Consider the following 15,391-nt stretch of genomic DNA (forward strand, 5'->3'; position numbering starts at 1 on the left):
TGGTGGGAGTGCAGACTGGTGCAACCACTATGGAAATCAATATGGAGATACCTCAAAGAGCTTGGACTGGAGATTCCATTTGACCCAGCCATCCCTCTGCTGGGTATCTTTCCAAGAGAACTAAAAGAATCATATCACAGAGAAGTATGTGCACCCATGTTTATAGCGGCACAGTTTGTAATAGCTAAATCTTGGAAACAGCCCATTTGCCCATCCGTTGGAAACTGGATAAAGAAGATGTGGTTTTTCTATAAAATGGAATATTACTCAGCCATAAAGAACGAGAAAATAGATTCATTCATAGGAAAATGGATATGTATTGAAGATATACTCCTAAGTGAAATAAATAAGTCACACATGTGTAAATACCGAATAATTTCCCTGGTGTGAATAATATGCAACAATGCATAAGATTCTAATAAGATTACTGACATTTAGAAATGGGAACAAAGGAGCTAAAGGTGTAGAGAAGGTGGAATGGGTAGGGGAAGAGTAAAAAGGGAAAAGAAAAAAATATGAGAGAATGAAAAGATGAAAATGAAGTGTTTTTAGATGGGGAGGGAAGGAGGGGGTGAAGGGAGGGCAGAGGTAAGGGGAAAAATGAGAATCAAGACTTGTGATGTAGAGGTACAAGATCCCAACAATGAATGTAACTGTACTGTATCCCTAAAATGTACCAATAAACTCAGTTAAAGCTGAAAAACAAAAAAAAAACTAGGAGGGATGCTAGGAGTTCATCCATTCTTCCTTTGTAGTTCTGCTTCCAGATAATAAATTATGGCTCAGAAAGTGGAGGGACTGTTGGTCATCACATAGGTTTTTAGCAGCACAACAAGGTGCAGAATCTAGACACAATTATGCATTTGATATTCTAGTATCCCGAGTAGCACATACTTTCATCTTGAAAAATGCATGGTTTTTCATTAAAACAGAATTCCAGCTCAAGCTCCCGTTCTTACTTTAATCAGTAAATTACATTTTATTCTATTTTAAAGACAAAATAACACATACATAATCATTTTCTTATAATTATAAGCATTTTCTTACAAGGAAGCTTTGTATGCTCATTGTTCATAGCAACATATACAAATTATCCAGGGTAACCATTTGATGCTATACAGAGAAAATATTTCATCTTCATAAATTAGAAATCTGAAATCTTAGATACATAGGTGAATAAATATGTTAACATACAGAGCATTCAGGAAATACAGTAAAAGAGTATCATAAAGTCAAAAGTAAAAAGCCAAAAATTTACTTCCTATATTGAATGTGAGGAAAAGGAAAACATTTCTCAATAAGGAAACTCTAAAAATATATAATTAAGATAGCCAGCAAGAAGATTCCCAATTGTATATATGGTTTCATTTTTATTTCATTTTATAAAATGCTTGGCTTCTCATAAGCCCTTTGGGTACTGTGGTGAAACTCCAGTAGCAGCATCTATGGCGTACCCTCTTTTATCTAGAAGCAGGCTTAAACCCTATGTTCTTGTTCCACAGTAGCCCTATTCTAGAGGCAATCACCTTAGAAGCAAATAAATTAAAAGGTGCTTACTGAAGCTGGTGTTTTTTTGTCTGCAATCAGAAATGCTAAACCTGAGAAAGAAAAAAGAGCTCCATAGATTAAACTTTTGTGCACTTAGATTTTTTTTCAGCTTTAATTGAGTTTATTGGTACATTTTAGGGATACAGTACAGTTGTAGCCCTATTCTAGAGGCAATCACCTTAGAAGCAAATAAATTAAAAGGTGCTTACTGAAGCTGGTGTTTTTTTGTCTGCAATCAGAAATGCTAAACCTGAGAAAGAAAAAAGAGCTCCATAGATTAAACTTTTGTGCACTTAGATTTTTTTTCAGCTTTAATTGAGTTTATTGGTACATTTTAGGGATACAGTACAGTTACATATTAACAACTTTAAAATATTATTATACAAGGCAGGCGGATGTGAAATAGGAAAAAAAGGGCTAAAAGTGTAGGGGAAGTGGGAAGGGTAGGGGAAAGGTAATAAGGGAAAAGAAAAAAAATGAGAAAATGAAAAAATGGAAATAAAGTATTTGTAAATGGGGAGGGGTGGAAGGGGTGAAGGGAGGGCAGGGACAAGGGGAAAAAATGAGAACCAAGACCTGTCATGTAAAGGTACAGGATCCCAATAATGAATGTAACTGTACTGCATACCTAAAATGTACCAATAAACTCAATGAGAAATACCCAGCAGAGGGATGGCTGGGTCAAATGGAACCTCTAGTCCAAGCTCTTTGAGGTATCTTCATATTGATTTCCATAGTGGTTGCACCAGTCTGCACTCCCACCAACAATGGAGAAGGGTTCCTTTCTCCCCACAACCCCGCCAACATTTGTTATTGTGTGATTTCTTGATAGCAGCCATTGTTTGAGGGGTGAGGTGGAATCTCAGTGTTGTTTTCATCTGCATCTCTTGAATGACCAGTGAAGTGGAACATTTTTTCAAATATTTTCTTGCTGCTTTTACTTCTTTGTCTGAGAAATGTCTGTTCATTTCGGATGCCCATTTTTGAATCGGGTCTTTATATTTGGGGGCACTGATTGTTTTGAGTTCTTTATATATCCTTGATAATAGTCCTTTGTCTGAGGAACAGCTGGTAAAATTTTTTTCCCACATTGTAGAGTGTCTCTTAGTTCTGCTGATGGTTTCTTTTGAAGTACGGAAGCTTTTTAATAAGATGAGATCCCAGTTGTTGATTCTATCTGCTAGTTCCCGTGTACACTGAAATTTAATAATGAGCATATCACTGGAATTTCACTCTTATGAAGAAAAATTAACATGATAGCAGGAAATTTAAAAAGTGATCATCTCTAAAATTATCTTAGAAGAAAAATGAAGTAAGATATTCTTTGCTACTTCAAAACTTCCTACAAAGCAATGATAATTAAAACAGATATGATATGGATAGAAGAATATAGTAAGCCATGGAATAGATTTGACTGTTTAGAAATAGACCTAGACATTTATAATCAAATGAATTTTGGTGAAGACCATTCAGTGGTATAAATAGTAGTCTTTCTATAAATGGTGCTTGTATACCCGGGTAGTCTCACTTAAAAGACCAAAGTTAGACCTAGATATTGTGCCTTGCACCTATAATCCCAGTGCTCTGGGAGACTGAGGCTGGAGGATCACAAGTTTGAGCCCAGCCTGTGCAATGTAATGACCTAGGAAGACCCTGTATCAAAATAAAAAGTAAAAAGGGCTGAGGATGTAGTTTAGTGTGAAGTCTCTGTCCCAGTACTGCAAGAAAAAAAAAAAAAAGCTGGATCCTTACTTTGTTATATTTACAAACATTAAATAAAAATAAGTCAAGAACTTACATGTAAGAGCAAAAATTATAACACTCATGGGGTAAGTGTTCCTGACTCGTTTTAGCAAAGGAATCTTAGATGTGATGACAAAAGCAACTGCAATGAAAGAAAAATAGATAAATTGGATTTTATCAAAATGTAAAAATGTAATACTTAACACCATCATGAAGGTGAAAACACAACCTACAAGCATGGGAGACTGCAATCATATATCTGATAAGGGACTTATAGTGAAAATATCTAAAGATTATATTTCATTGTTACAGGTCAATAATTTAAAAAACAAATAAAAGTTGAACAAATTATCTAAATATAAATTTTCTGTACAGAACTTATCCAAATGTCCAATAATCACATGAAGAGGTTTTTAACATCACTAGTGTTTAGGGAAATGTAAATAAAAAGCTAAATGGCATCCAACTACCTACTGACCAGAGTGCCTAGAATACAAATAACACCAACCGATTTATAAGGATGTAGAGACATTGTGAGCCTTAGCATTAATGGTGAGAAACTGAAAAGGTCTAGCCACTTCAGAAAACAATCTGGCAGCTCTTCAAATGATTAGACATAAAGTTACATGAACTGTCAATTCCACCTATAATAATATAATCCATGGGGAATAAAAAGGTAATATGCCCAAACAGAAGCTAGTACACAAATGTTTAGAGTACTGTCCTTATTCCAAAAAGTAGGAACAACCGAAATGTTCATGGATAGACAAATCGGTGGAAAATTACTCACTCAGAAGAAGTGAAGTACTTACACATGCTGTAACTTGGGTGAACCTTGAGAGCATTACACTGAGAGAATGAAACCAATCGGAACTGTACAAACCAAATGATTTACTCAACTAAAAGTCCCAAAGTGGAAGATTTACACAGCTGGAAGATTAGTGGTTGCTTAGGGCTGGAGGATGAGCAGTAGTGGTGGGAAGCGAGTGAGAAGTGTTAGCTAAAAGCTTCCTTTTTAAATTGATGAAAACATTCTAACACTGTAGTGTTGTTTGCACATATCTCTAAATATAGTAGAAATATTGAATTATAAATTTAAGTAGATATATAAATAAAAATAATAAAATGAAATAAAATAATAAACTGTTTATAAAAAGTAACTTCCTGTATTTACAGCTGCACAAATTCTCAAATAGTCCCAATTCCTGTCTGAGTGACTTTGAGAAAAACTCCTACCTTTTCCTGCTTCATTTGTAAAATGGAGATAGCAGTAGTACCTAAAGGATCAATGTGTTTGAGAGTTAGATGAGTCTCTGAATGTTAAATTACAGTTAGATGGGAGAAACAAGTTCTGGAATTCAGTTTTGCTGTAGGATCATTATAAATAATGATGATGTACTGTATATTTCAAAACAGAAGAAAGAATGTTAAATATTTCTCCCCAAAATAATAATGAATGTTTAAGGAGATATTCTGACCCACCCTGACTTGAATATTATACATTCAATGCACCCCAAGTATATGTACAGTTTTATGTGTTAATTAAAAATACTATTTTGGGGCCAGGGATTTAGCTCAGTGGTTGTATCACCTGCCTCACAAGCACGAAGACCTGTTTGATCCCTGGTACCAAAAAAAAAAAAGAAAGAAAAAAATTAAATCTCTGAATAAAAAGTGCCAAGATCTTCATGAATACTCAGTAACATCATTAGCTATTATTTATTATTGCTTTTAGTAAAAACGATTGGGAGTGGTGGACTGATGTTGATAATGACATCTTTGGAAATTTTAATACCCAAAAGTGCCTTTTGCATCACAGAAAGTAGTTTGTTTTAATTTTGCAAACTGTAATTATTTCTGGTTATTTAGACATGGTTGTTATATATACAGATGCTTAAATATAATATTTCAGTAGGTAAAATTTTTACTTTTCTCATTGGATTAATTTAATTTTACACATAACACCTGTTTAATTGACAAAAATTGTATATAATTCTCTTGTTCTGCATCATGTTTGGAGACATATGCACATTAAAAAATGGTCAACTGGGTCAATTAACATAGGCATTACTTCATATACCTTTTTATTGTGATAAGAAAGACACTTAAAGTCTACTCTCAGTAATTTTCAGAAATATAATACATTGTTAATTAACTATGGTTACTCTGCTGTATAATCCCTCTCTTGAAAATACTCCTTATATCTAACAAATTTTAACCAACATCTCTCCAATCTCTGCTATTCCCCTTTCAAATCTCAACCCTTGGTAACTACTCTTTTGTTTTTGAGTTTGACTTTTTAAGATTCCATGTATAAGTGAGAGTGTGTGGATTTTTCTGTATGTCTGATTCCATTTTAAATAATGTCCCTCAAGTTTGTCCACATGGTCACAAATGGCAGGATTTCCTTCCTTTTTTTAATGTTGAGTAGTAGCATATATATATATTGTGTAGTCTTTCTCTACCTAACATCCTACCCTGAAAGCGCATGCACACACACACACACACACACACACACACACACACACACAGATATGGATATAGATATAAGTATAGATATAGAGATATCTGTATCTATAGATAATTACTTTTTCTTTATCCATTCATCAAGTTGGTCAATTTAAGTTGATCACACTTCTTGGCTATTGTGAATAATACAGTGAACATGGTAGTACAAACATTTCCTTGACATACTCCCTTTATTTACTTTGGATATATACTTAATAGTATGACTGCTAGATTATATAGTAGTTCTGTTTTTAATTCTTTGAATAAAGTTCCTATTATTTTCAACAATGACCATGTTACTTTACTTTCCAACAAAGAGTGTATATCACAACTTTTCTTTCTCTTCTGATTATAGCCATTTTGACAGGTCTGATGTGATATCTCACTGTGATTTTAATTTGCCCTTCTGTGAGGATTAGTGATATTCAACATTACTTTGTATCTGTAGTTTTGAACATGTTCTCACTTAGTTACCTAAACTTTTGGGGGAGGTATACCGTTATTTTTACTCCTTTTGTACATAAAACTATCAGGGGATAAAATCCTTCCAGAGTCTCACAAGTACAAACTTTTGGATTCTAACCAAGTGAAAGGGATCTTCAATTTCTATTTTAACAAGAGTTGAGAAAAATACTACTTTTCACTAAGTTTCATAAATACAGAGGAATTCTAGAAGAAGAAAAGATGAGAGCAGACTGTGAATTCTGTGTGAAAAATAAATGCATTTTGCAATTTGTATGTTGGTTTCCTTTTAAAATTCTCAAGTTCCCTTGCCAATGCTGGGTGCTAGCTGTCTTTTGAATATATTTGCAAATGGGTATATTTTGCATGTCTGTAATTAAGTAACAGTTGCCAAGCTGTCAGTAGAGATCACATCTATTTTCAGATAAATCTATGTATTCAAAGAACTATAATTTTGTAAAAAGCTTAATGCTCAAGATCCATGAGAAAAAGATTGGTTAACACAAAAAAATATGATGGAATGGTAAATCAGGGTACTTTGGCTTAATTAATAGGAGACTTCCAATTAGGGTATTTAATGAATAAAGAGTTGACTGTATTAATTTCTAGTCCTGACCTCCACCCTGATTTTTAAGAGTAGTTGAACCAAAGCCAAGGAGAAGTAAAATGTGTTGCCAAAGATTGCACTGTAAATATCAGGGCTAGGTAAAAACCAAGGCCGTGTTTCTCGGAACAGTGGGATTCTTTCAACACTATCATGCTAATGTTGTAACTATTTGATCTCCATTTGGGCGCACTCATGCCAGGTGTCATAAGTAAATATGCAGAAAACATGTGTTGAGTCCATACACAGTGTGTCTGTAGTCACGATGAATTACTTACTTTACATTTGCAGTTTTTTGACTGTGAGAGTTAATATATAACTATGTTGAACTAATGCTAAGCACTGGAATTCTTGATGCTTTGTGCTTTTCTACATTAATTTTGTGATTTCACCCCTGTAAGACTATTTTAAATATACATAGTGTTCACATTGACCTTTTAATGTATTGTTTATGGTAAGGAGAAATGTAAAGTACAGAGGGGTTTAACCAAAGGGGACTAGTTAGTACTGACCTCATAGCAACCTTGGGATGCGTGCACTGATACTGACGGACAAAAGCGTTTTAAATATAGCATAGCATATTTTATTTACTCATGATCAATAATTAAAGAAGTTTCAGGAAGTCTGCAAGAAAAGTAAGCCTCAGACCTTTCCATAACATATGCTATTATTTTACAGATTTTCAGAAGTAGAAATCTTCACTTGAAAAATTTCCAAGTTTATTCTTGCAGAGATTTTGGAATTGACATTACGGAAAGTGATGCAAATACTTCAGTTTCTGACAGCTTATTACTTGGTCATTTTACCCACAAGGTAAGTGCCTTGGTGTGGTTGTTTTAAGCTATTCATCAACACAGAATCATGACTACTGGGATCCCTGAGGATTCAGGATATGTAATTTTAATAACTTTTTTTAGTGAGTCTTGTATTGGTAAAAGCTAAAGGAGTTTTTTATTTGTAACAGTGATGATATTTATAATAAGACTAAAATACATCTGGGGTTTCAGTGCTTATGAGTCCATATAAATTGTAACAGTCATGAATAGTTGAAGAATTCTTATTTGCAATTTCGATTTATATAAGTAAATTCAATATTTATTAAACCTAATAATTTAACTCAATTTCTCTAAACTCAAAAGGATTATAGAAGAGCATGATTGTATAATATCTCTCTGCTCTGTGGTTTGCCAAGTTCCTTCATCAATATTTTGTTAATAGGGTCCTTGCTTCATTTAGGGCTCCCTCTAAAATAGATTGAATCCAGTAATATAAGTTTGCATGGCTTGTTCTAGTACAGTGAGATCTTGTAAGTTATTCTTTAGTACTTGAATAATTGTGGGTTTATTCATGATAAAAACAGGACTATAGGTAACTTTTCCACTATTGCATGGTCAAGGGACCAGAATACAGAAGCAAAGAATACTTTTTCAGTAAGTGCTACTAGTCATCCTTAAGGGAGTCCATAACTACCACGGGCTTCCTGTGCTTCAGGCCTTTAGACATCATATGCTCTTTTTATTATTGTTTGTTAGAACATGTTTGCAACACATAATGATTACATTCATTGTAGGGAGTTGGTACTTGAACACAGCACTTCTTAATTCGATTTACTTTCCCTTCACTTCATCTCCTTTCTCCCTTCCTCCATCTCTAGATTCTCTTTCCATTTGTAAAAGATCTTCCTGATTCCTATTATCCATCCATTATTTTGCTCTTGAAATTATTTATACTTTAGTTTTCTCAGATAAGATAAACTATGCAATATTTATGCTTACGTGTATGATTTATTTCATTTAACATCATGGCATCAAAGCTAAATATTGCAAGTGGCCAATGTGTCTATTAGCAGGTTAAGGGATACAGAGATATGTGGTGCATTTACACAATAGAGTACTAATCAGCCGTGAAGAAGCTTACATTTGAGTGGTCTGTAGGAAAATGAATTTCCCATGTTCTTATTTCTAAAAGAATAGTGTGAAGGGGTGGGATGTGGCTCAGTGGTAGTGCACTTGACTACCATTGTCATGGCCCTGTGTGTGATCCCAAATACCTAAAAGAAATAAGAGTAACATGTATATTAATGATCATGTTGTTATAAAAATTATGGATGGAAGTGACCTGCAGATTCATGGAAAGAATACTCTCATCAGTTTATTCCAATTGAAATTTAATAATTATTGACCCTTGTACTTCCATTGGAGGTTATTTAACAGTTGTAGATGAAAATATTAACATTTTTGAAAAGACTTCATATTTAGCTCTATGTTTTTATATTTGGTTCTCAATTTTTCTTGGATCTCTTTTTAGTTATCCTTTTGAGGAGGTAAATACTTGGCAATTCTTTTTCTCTGAAAGGATTACCCCTTTAGACATGATTCTTCTTTTAAGATTGCACAGTTTTTATGAGCAGATGGCACTTAGATTTACATTCTGTAATGCTGGTATGTCTAAGGCTTAGATTTCTCAGAAATAACAGAGTAGATGCTGAAAGAAAAATGTCCATCAAACTGAGGAACTAACTGTCCTTTTAAATTAATGTTGCAGTATCATAGTTGATGTTTGATATATATACGTCATAATTAATGGGAAGTGTCATCAATTAAGATCTAAATTATGACCAGGGATCCTTATCTTGAGACAATTAAAAACAATCATACCCCCAGGATGCGGTTCACTAGGAATGTCGTACAGCTGAATGTAGTGCACCTTTAAACTCTTAGCAAGTAAGTGCAGGACAAGAGTCTCCTGATAGAATATGTCAAATAACCTTGTTCTAGAGAAGGGTAGATATTAGTTAGTTCTCTAAATCATAAAATTATGCAATTTCAGAGCTAAATGTTGCCTAAAATTTAGCAATTTAGTTAGAACTGAATTTACAAGTAAAGGATATCATCTGGTAAGTCTGCAATCACTCTGACATCACCACCTTCTGATCAAGTACTCCTCATTCCATGTGGAAAATGGCTTTGCAGAAGACATTGATTAGTGCCTGCACAATATTCTCTGAAATCTTTTCCATGGAAGGCTACAGCTAGACTCAAGAGTTTCTAGGAAAATGGGATTATTTGGTTAATTACACTTATGCTATGATGTTTACCATAGTGTTTCTGTTCTTTGAATTGTGAAACAAGTCTAGAAATCTATGTGCATGAGAACTATAGTTAATAAGATCTTATCTTACTAGTGATTTTTGTTAAATAAGTGCATGCTAGGTGCTCTTGTCACAAAATAATAATTTGAGGTGATAGTTTAATTTGTATCACTACAACTATTCTATTTACATGTATTTCTTGTAAACTTCAAATATACACAATGAAATTTTTAAAAATAGAAAAGCATTTTAAAGGCTCTTAGAAATCCTAGGAACAAAACAAGCACAAATAATATCCATTATTATCATTTTTTTTTGTTTTGGTACTGGAGATTGAACTCTGGTCCTTGTAAGCACAAGGACATATTTGACGTATTCTATCAGGAGACTCTTGTCCTGCACTGACTTGCTAAGAGTTTAAAGGTGCACTACATTCAGCTGTACGACATTCCTAGTGAACCGCATCCTGGGGGTATGATTGTTTTTAATTGTCTCAAGATAAGGATCCCTGGTCATAATTTAGATCTTAATTGATGACACTTCCCATTAATTATGACGTATATATATCAAACATCAACTATGATACATGCAACATTAATTTGCATGTACAAAAAAAAAGGAGTATGCTGGACCGCTCTGTGGCTTTGGAGCTATGATTTTAGCCTCTGTATTTTGTGCCTGATATTCTTTTGGAAATTGAGATTTTTTTCAATGGATTTTGCCTTTCCATCTATAGCCCTCCCACACACATTTGTAGCATAAAATTATTTAGGTAGTCGTATCCTCAAAAAGACACAACTCCAGGAAGAAGATTTTAGCCTTAGAAGGGATTGTTGCAATACATAATGTTTACATTACTTATGTAGAGTTGGTGCATGTACATAACACACCTCAATTCCTTTTTTCATCCCCTACCCCTCTCTTCTCTTCCCCCTCACTCCATTGTTTGATCCCCTTCTCATCTGAGAAACATCTATTTCCCTACCTCTTACTATTTATCTTCTATTTTGGGTTTATATACAACTTGCATTTCTCATATAAGGGAAACCATGTGATATGTAAGCTTGTTTGATTTATTTCATTTAACATCCACCCAAACTGCATCCATTTTCTTACATATGATTCAAGTTTATCTTTATGGCAGAGTAGTACTCAATTGTGAATAAAAACCACATTTTATTTATCCATTCATCTATCGATGGACATACAAGTTACATCCAAGATTTAGCTATTATAAATTGTTTTGCTATTAACATGGGTATGCATTAGAAGGTATTCATTTCCTTTAAACATACTTATGTACGCATTCATATCTTCACACCTAATAATATCACCTCTATGTCAAAATGGATGGACTAATTTTAATATGAAACAGAAATATATGGTAGCACTACTATACCTCTTTGGTTTGGCAATTTGTTTAGACCTTGAGCCCCAGCATTCTAATTGGCATCTCCTTTTCATACTTGTGAATATACTGATTTGGATTTAAATTATGGTCATTTTACTTTTGAAGTATCTGTAGGATGACTGTGCCTCTGTTGCTGTTATAATTAATTTGAGCAGATGATGTTACTTTAAAAATATCTTATTCAGACAGGTGCTGATAGGGCTGCTTCTTTTTTTACTCCTTTTTCTCTAAGGGTTGCTTTTCACTTTCACCTGTATATTTGTCTTTTTCCACTTAGAACTTTTACCTTTTATTCCTCTAAATCCTGTTGTAGGGCTTCTTCTCTTCTCAATATACTTGCTCTCCCTGGAAGAAATCTCATTTTCTCTTATAGTTTCAATTACTATCCACATGCTGATGTCTCTCATAATGTTGGCAATTTTTTCTACCATCTTATTTTGTGGTTTGTATTTGCAACTCATTTTCTTTGTTTCTCCTTTTGCATTTTCCTGAGTTGGTTTGTCTTGAATTGCATTGTATCTTTTTTATAGCTTCTCATTCAAAAGTTATTCATTCTTCTATGATTATTTTAGTTATCGCCCCTAAATTTTTAACAATCTTGCTTGTCTTAATGGAGCCTAAATTGCTCTAGCACCATTGAACTTTACCTGAACAATTCAAATACTTTCCTCTGCTTTAATTCATTCTCTACCCTTTCATCTTCTATTCGCTTTGCTGTAGTATTTGTTCTAATTTTTAAAGTAAACATTTTATGAAAATACAACATTTATGGAGGAAGCACACAAGTCACAAGGGAAGAGCTCTATGTATTTTTATGAAGCAGACCAACCATATGTATACCATTCAGATCAAGAGTAGAATGTTACCAGTTCCTGGAAAGGCCCCTCATCCCTTCCAATTCTCAGCTCTACCCTCAAGTCCCCAACCAAAGGAGAAGCATTATTTAGATTTCTATTGATAGATTCACTTTAACTTTCTGTACTAGTCACTTTTCCATTGCTGGAACAAAATACCAGACACCTACAACTTACAGGAAGAGAGGTTTATTTTTGTTCAGTTGCTCCAAGCAGAAATGGCATCGCAAAAGGGCAGGGAGGAGAAAAAGTGCTCAATATATGGCAGTCAGAAAGCAGAGAGGAGGCCCAGAACACACCTTTTAAGGTTACACCCCCAGTAATCCACCTCCAACCAGGACCCACCTCTAAGAGCACATTCAGCTGTGACCCCATGATCCACTTACTTTTTATATATGCCAGGTCTGAATGCCTGAGCTTTTGGGGGAACATTTTAGATATAAATTATAATATCACCCAGCTGAATACATAGAACATTATCAGTTCTTTGGACACCCTTTGTGTCCTTGACTCTTCCCAGTCCTGCCACCAAATCCCCAGCCAAAGAGAAAGCTTTATTAAGACTTTTATCCACACAGAATCCCTTTTAATTCTTTGAATTTCATACAAGTAGAATCATAGAACATGTCACTCTATTTTATCTGGCTTCTTTGGCATGATATTAAGTCCATGAGATTCACCCATATCTTTGGGTGTTGCAGCAATGTATAATTACAATAATTAAATGTATTTAATTTTATGACTGTACCCCTAATTTTTATAGCTGTGTTACTATTGGGGGCATTTGATGGCTGTCTTTTATAAATATTCTACTGTATGTCTCTTGGTGTTTATTTCTATTGAAATAGGCACAGTTGTAAAATTGGTGGTTATGTATTCTCTTCATCTTTAGTGTATACTGGAAGCAACAATTCAGAGGGTTTGCATTTGCACAGCAGATTAGGAGCAGACTGTATAGTGGATTGTCCTGGAACCTCTCTTCTCCAACATGATGGAGCTTTCTCTCATTCCTTCTACTATTAAAACCTCTGTTCCTGATTCTCATGTCTTCCTTTCTTCTGGTTTAATTTCTCATTTTTTAGAGCATGGCCCATAATAACTCTTTGGAAAAAAAGCAAATCTTTGGAAGGTAAATATTTTGAGCTACAAGTGGGAACCCCCTTACGGGTAGGCTGTCAGTTACAGAATACTAAGTTGGAGTTAAGTTTGCCTTAAAATTTGGAAGTGACATTCTGTTGTTCTCTAGCTTCTAGTCTTGAGGATGAATAGTTCTAAGATACTTTGATTTTGGGTATTTTACATGTAATTTAATTTTATCCTCTCTGAGAACTTTTTAACCTTGTCCTTGTCTCTGGTGTTTTGAAATTTCAATATCATACACCTTGGTGTGGCTCTTTGGGCTAACCTCTCTGTTAGGTATTAGATGGGACTTTTCAGTCTGAAAAATTTTCTCTTTTCCTTCTGGGAAATTTTGTTCCATTATTTCTTCAAAAGTTGTCTCCTCTGTATTTTCCTCTTTTTAATTTAAAATATTGCTATTTGGATATTGGACCTCTTGGATTGCCTTCCTAATTTTTCTAACTCTGATTTTCCATCTCTTTATTTTTTTCTACATTCTAGGACATTTCCTTAATTTTTCTATTGCATTTTTTTGGGGGGGAGTACCAGGGATCAAACTCTGGACCTTGTGCTTGCAAGACAGGTACAGTGTCACTAAGCTAAATCCCTGGCTTATATTTTTCTCTTTTAAAATTATTTTTAGACGTTTTTTGTTCAATGGATATTATGTACTCATTTCTCTGAACACCCTAATGTTTAAGTTTTCCTCTGATTTCTAAATTAACTTTGTTTTTTTTTTATTATTTTTCATGTTGGAGGTTTTTGGAAAAACTCAAAGTGATCCTCAAGTAAGCAACTACTTTTAACAATGAGAAAGTGAAACACAGCTTAAATTAATGGGGTTTGTTGAGATTTTTGTGGAAAGTATTAAAAAATAATTTTAATTTCAGGTATATAATTAAAATTAGTTTTTTTTTCTGTATTAGCTATAGAGAAAGTGGCTTTTCCAATGTTCCACTTTTGAAAATTTAACATGTGTAAGTTTGTGTAACCACCTCTGCCACCACCAGTATCACAGTACAGAACAATTAGAGCAGAAATGCCTAAAATGCTGGATGAAAAAATAGGGTAAAGCTCCTGAATACATAGCTATAAACAAAGGCTTGCTGAACAAAACCCTAGTTGCACAAGAAATAATACCAAGGGTCAACAAATGGGATCACATCAAATTAAAAGTCTTCTGCATAGCAAAGGAAACTATAAATAGAGTAAATAGGTAACCTACAGAGTGGAAAACAATTTGCCAGCTACTCCTTAGTAGACAAAGGACTGATATCTGGAATATATAAACAACTCAAAAAAATTAGACTTCCCAACGTTAAAGACTGAGTTTAGAAACAGTCATCTGAAATGAATAGATACTTCTTAGATGATGAAGTACAAATGGCCAATAAATACATGAAAAAATATAAAAGTCTGAGGTACTTCACTTAGCATTATGGTTTCTCTTCTATGAAAAACTACAAATACATATGATATGAAATAGAAGCTAGATAACTGGGAGAAAGAGAGGGAGAGAGAGAGAGAGAGAGAGAGAGAGAGAGGATAAATTCAGTATGGATAGTACAACTAAAAGTGTACTTTGACTTACCACAATTGTCTTACATGTTTTACATGTTCTTTGTCCCATCAGTCTGATTTTCAACCTGTATTTATATAATTAATTTTATAAGGTCTTATAAGATAAATAAATGAATCTGGTGCTGGAAAAATGAAAAGGTGAGTGGAAGGAAAGCGAAAAAAGAATTGAGAAGTGTTATATACCTGTATCTACAGTGAATGTAATAATTATGTGATTCAAATATGTACTACTGAAAGTAAAAAAAGAAAAAAAAATTGCATCAGCCCCAACTCCCTTGAGCTCTAGCTTGTGGCTGCCTCCTCTGCTCACTTCTAACTCTGGGCAATCGCTAATCCACTCTCTTGTCACCATAGCTTTTCAACTTTTCAGCAGTTACATAACCGGAACGGTATGGTATGGTATGGTATGGTATGGTATGGTATGGTATAGTATGGTATGGGAACAATGTTTTTTATTCTGATGTGTTTGG

The 15,391-nt window shown here is 34.0% G+C and overlaps 1 protein-coding gene across 8 annotated transcripts in view; it reads left to right on the plus strand.

Annotated features, from left to right (window-relative positions):
• The window catches only part of Pkhd1 (PKHD1 ciliary IPT domain containing fibrocystin/polyductin), a 458,548-nt gene that overhangs the window by 199,190 nt on the left and 243,967 nt on the right, over positions 1 to 15,391 (plus strand). For all 8 annotated transcript variants that reach the window (XM_019208499.1, XM_010631095.1, XM_019208501.1 and 5 more), the window contains one exon: positions 7,544 to 7,678. In XM_019208499.1, coding sequence (XP_019064044.1) covers positions 7,544 to 7,678 — 135 coding nt within the window. The remainder of the gene's footprint in view (positions 1 to 7,543; positions 7,679 to 15,391) is intronic.

This window comes from Fukomys damarensis, unplaced genomic scaffold (assembly GCF_012274545.1).
Source record: "Fukomys damarensis isolate Sample0158 unplaced genomic scaffold, DMR_v1.0_HiC HiC_scaffold_14, whole genome shotgun sequence".
Classification (NCBI taxonomy): domain Eukaryota; kingdom Metazoa; phylum Chordata; class Mammalia; order Rodentia; family Bathyergidae; genus Fukomys; species Fukomys damarensis.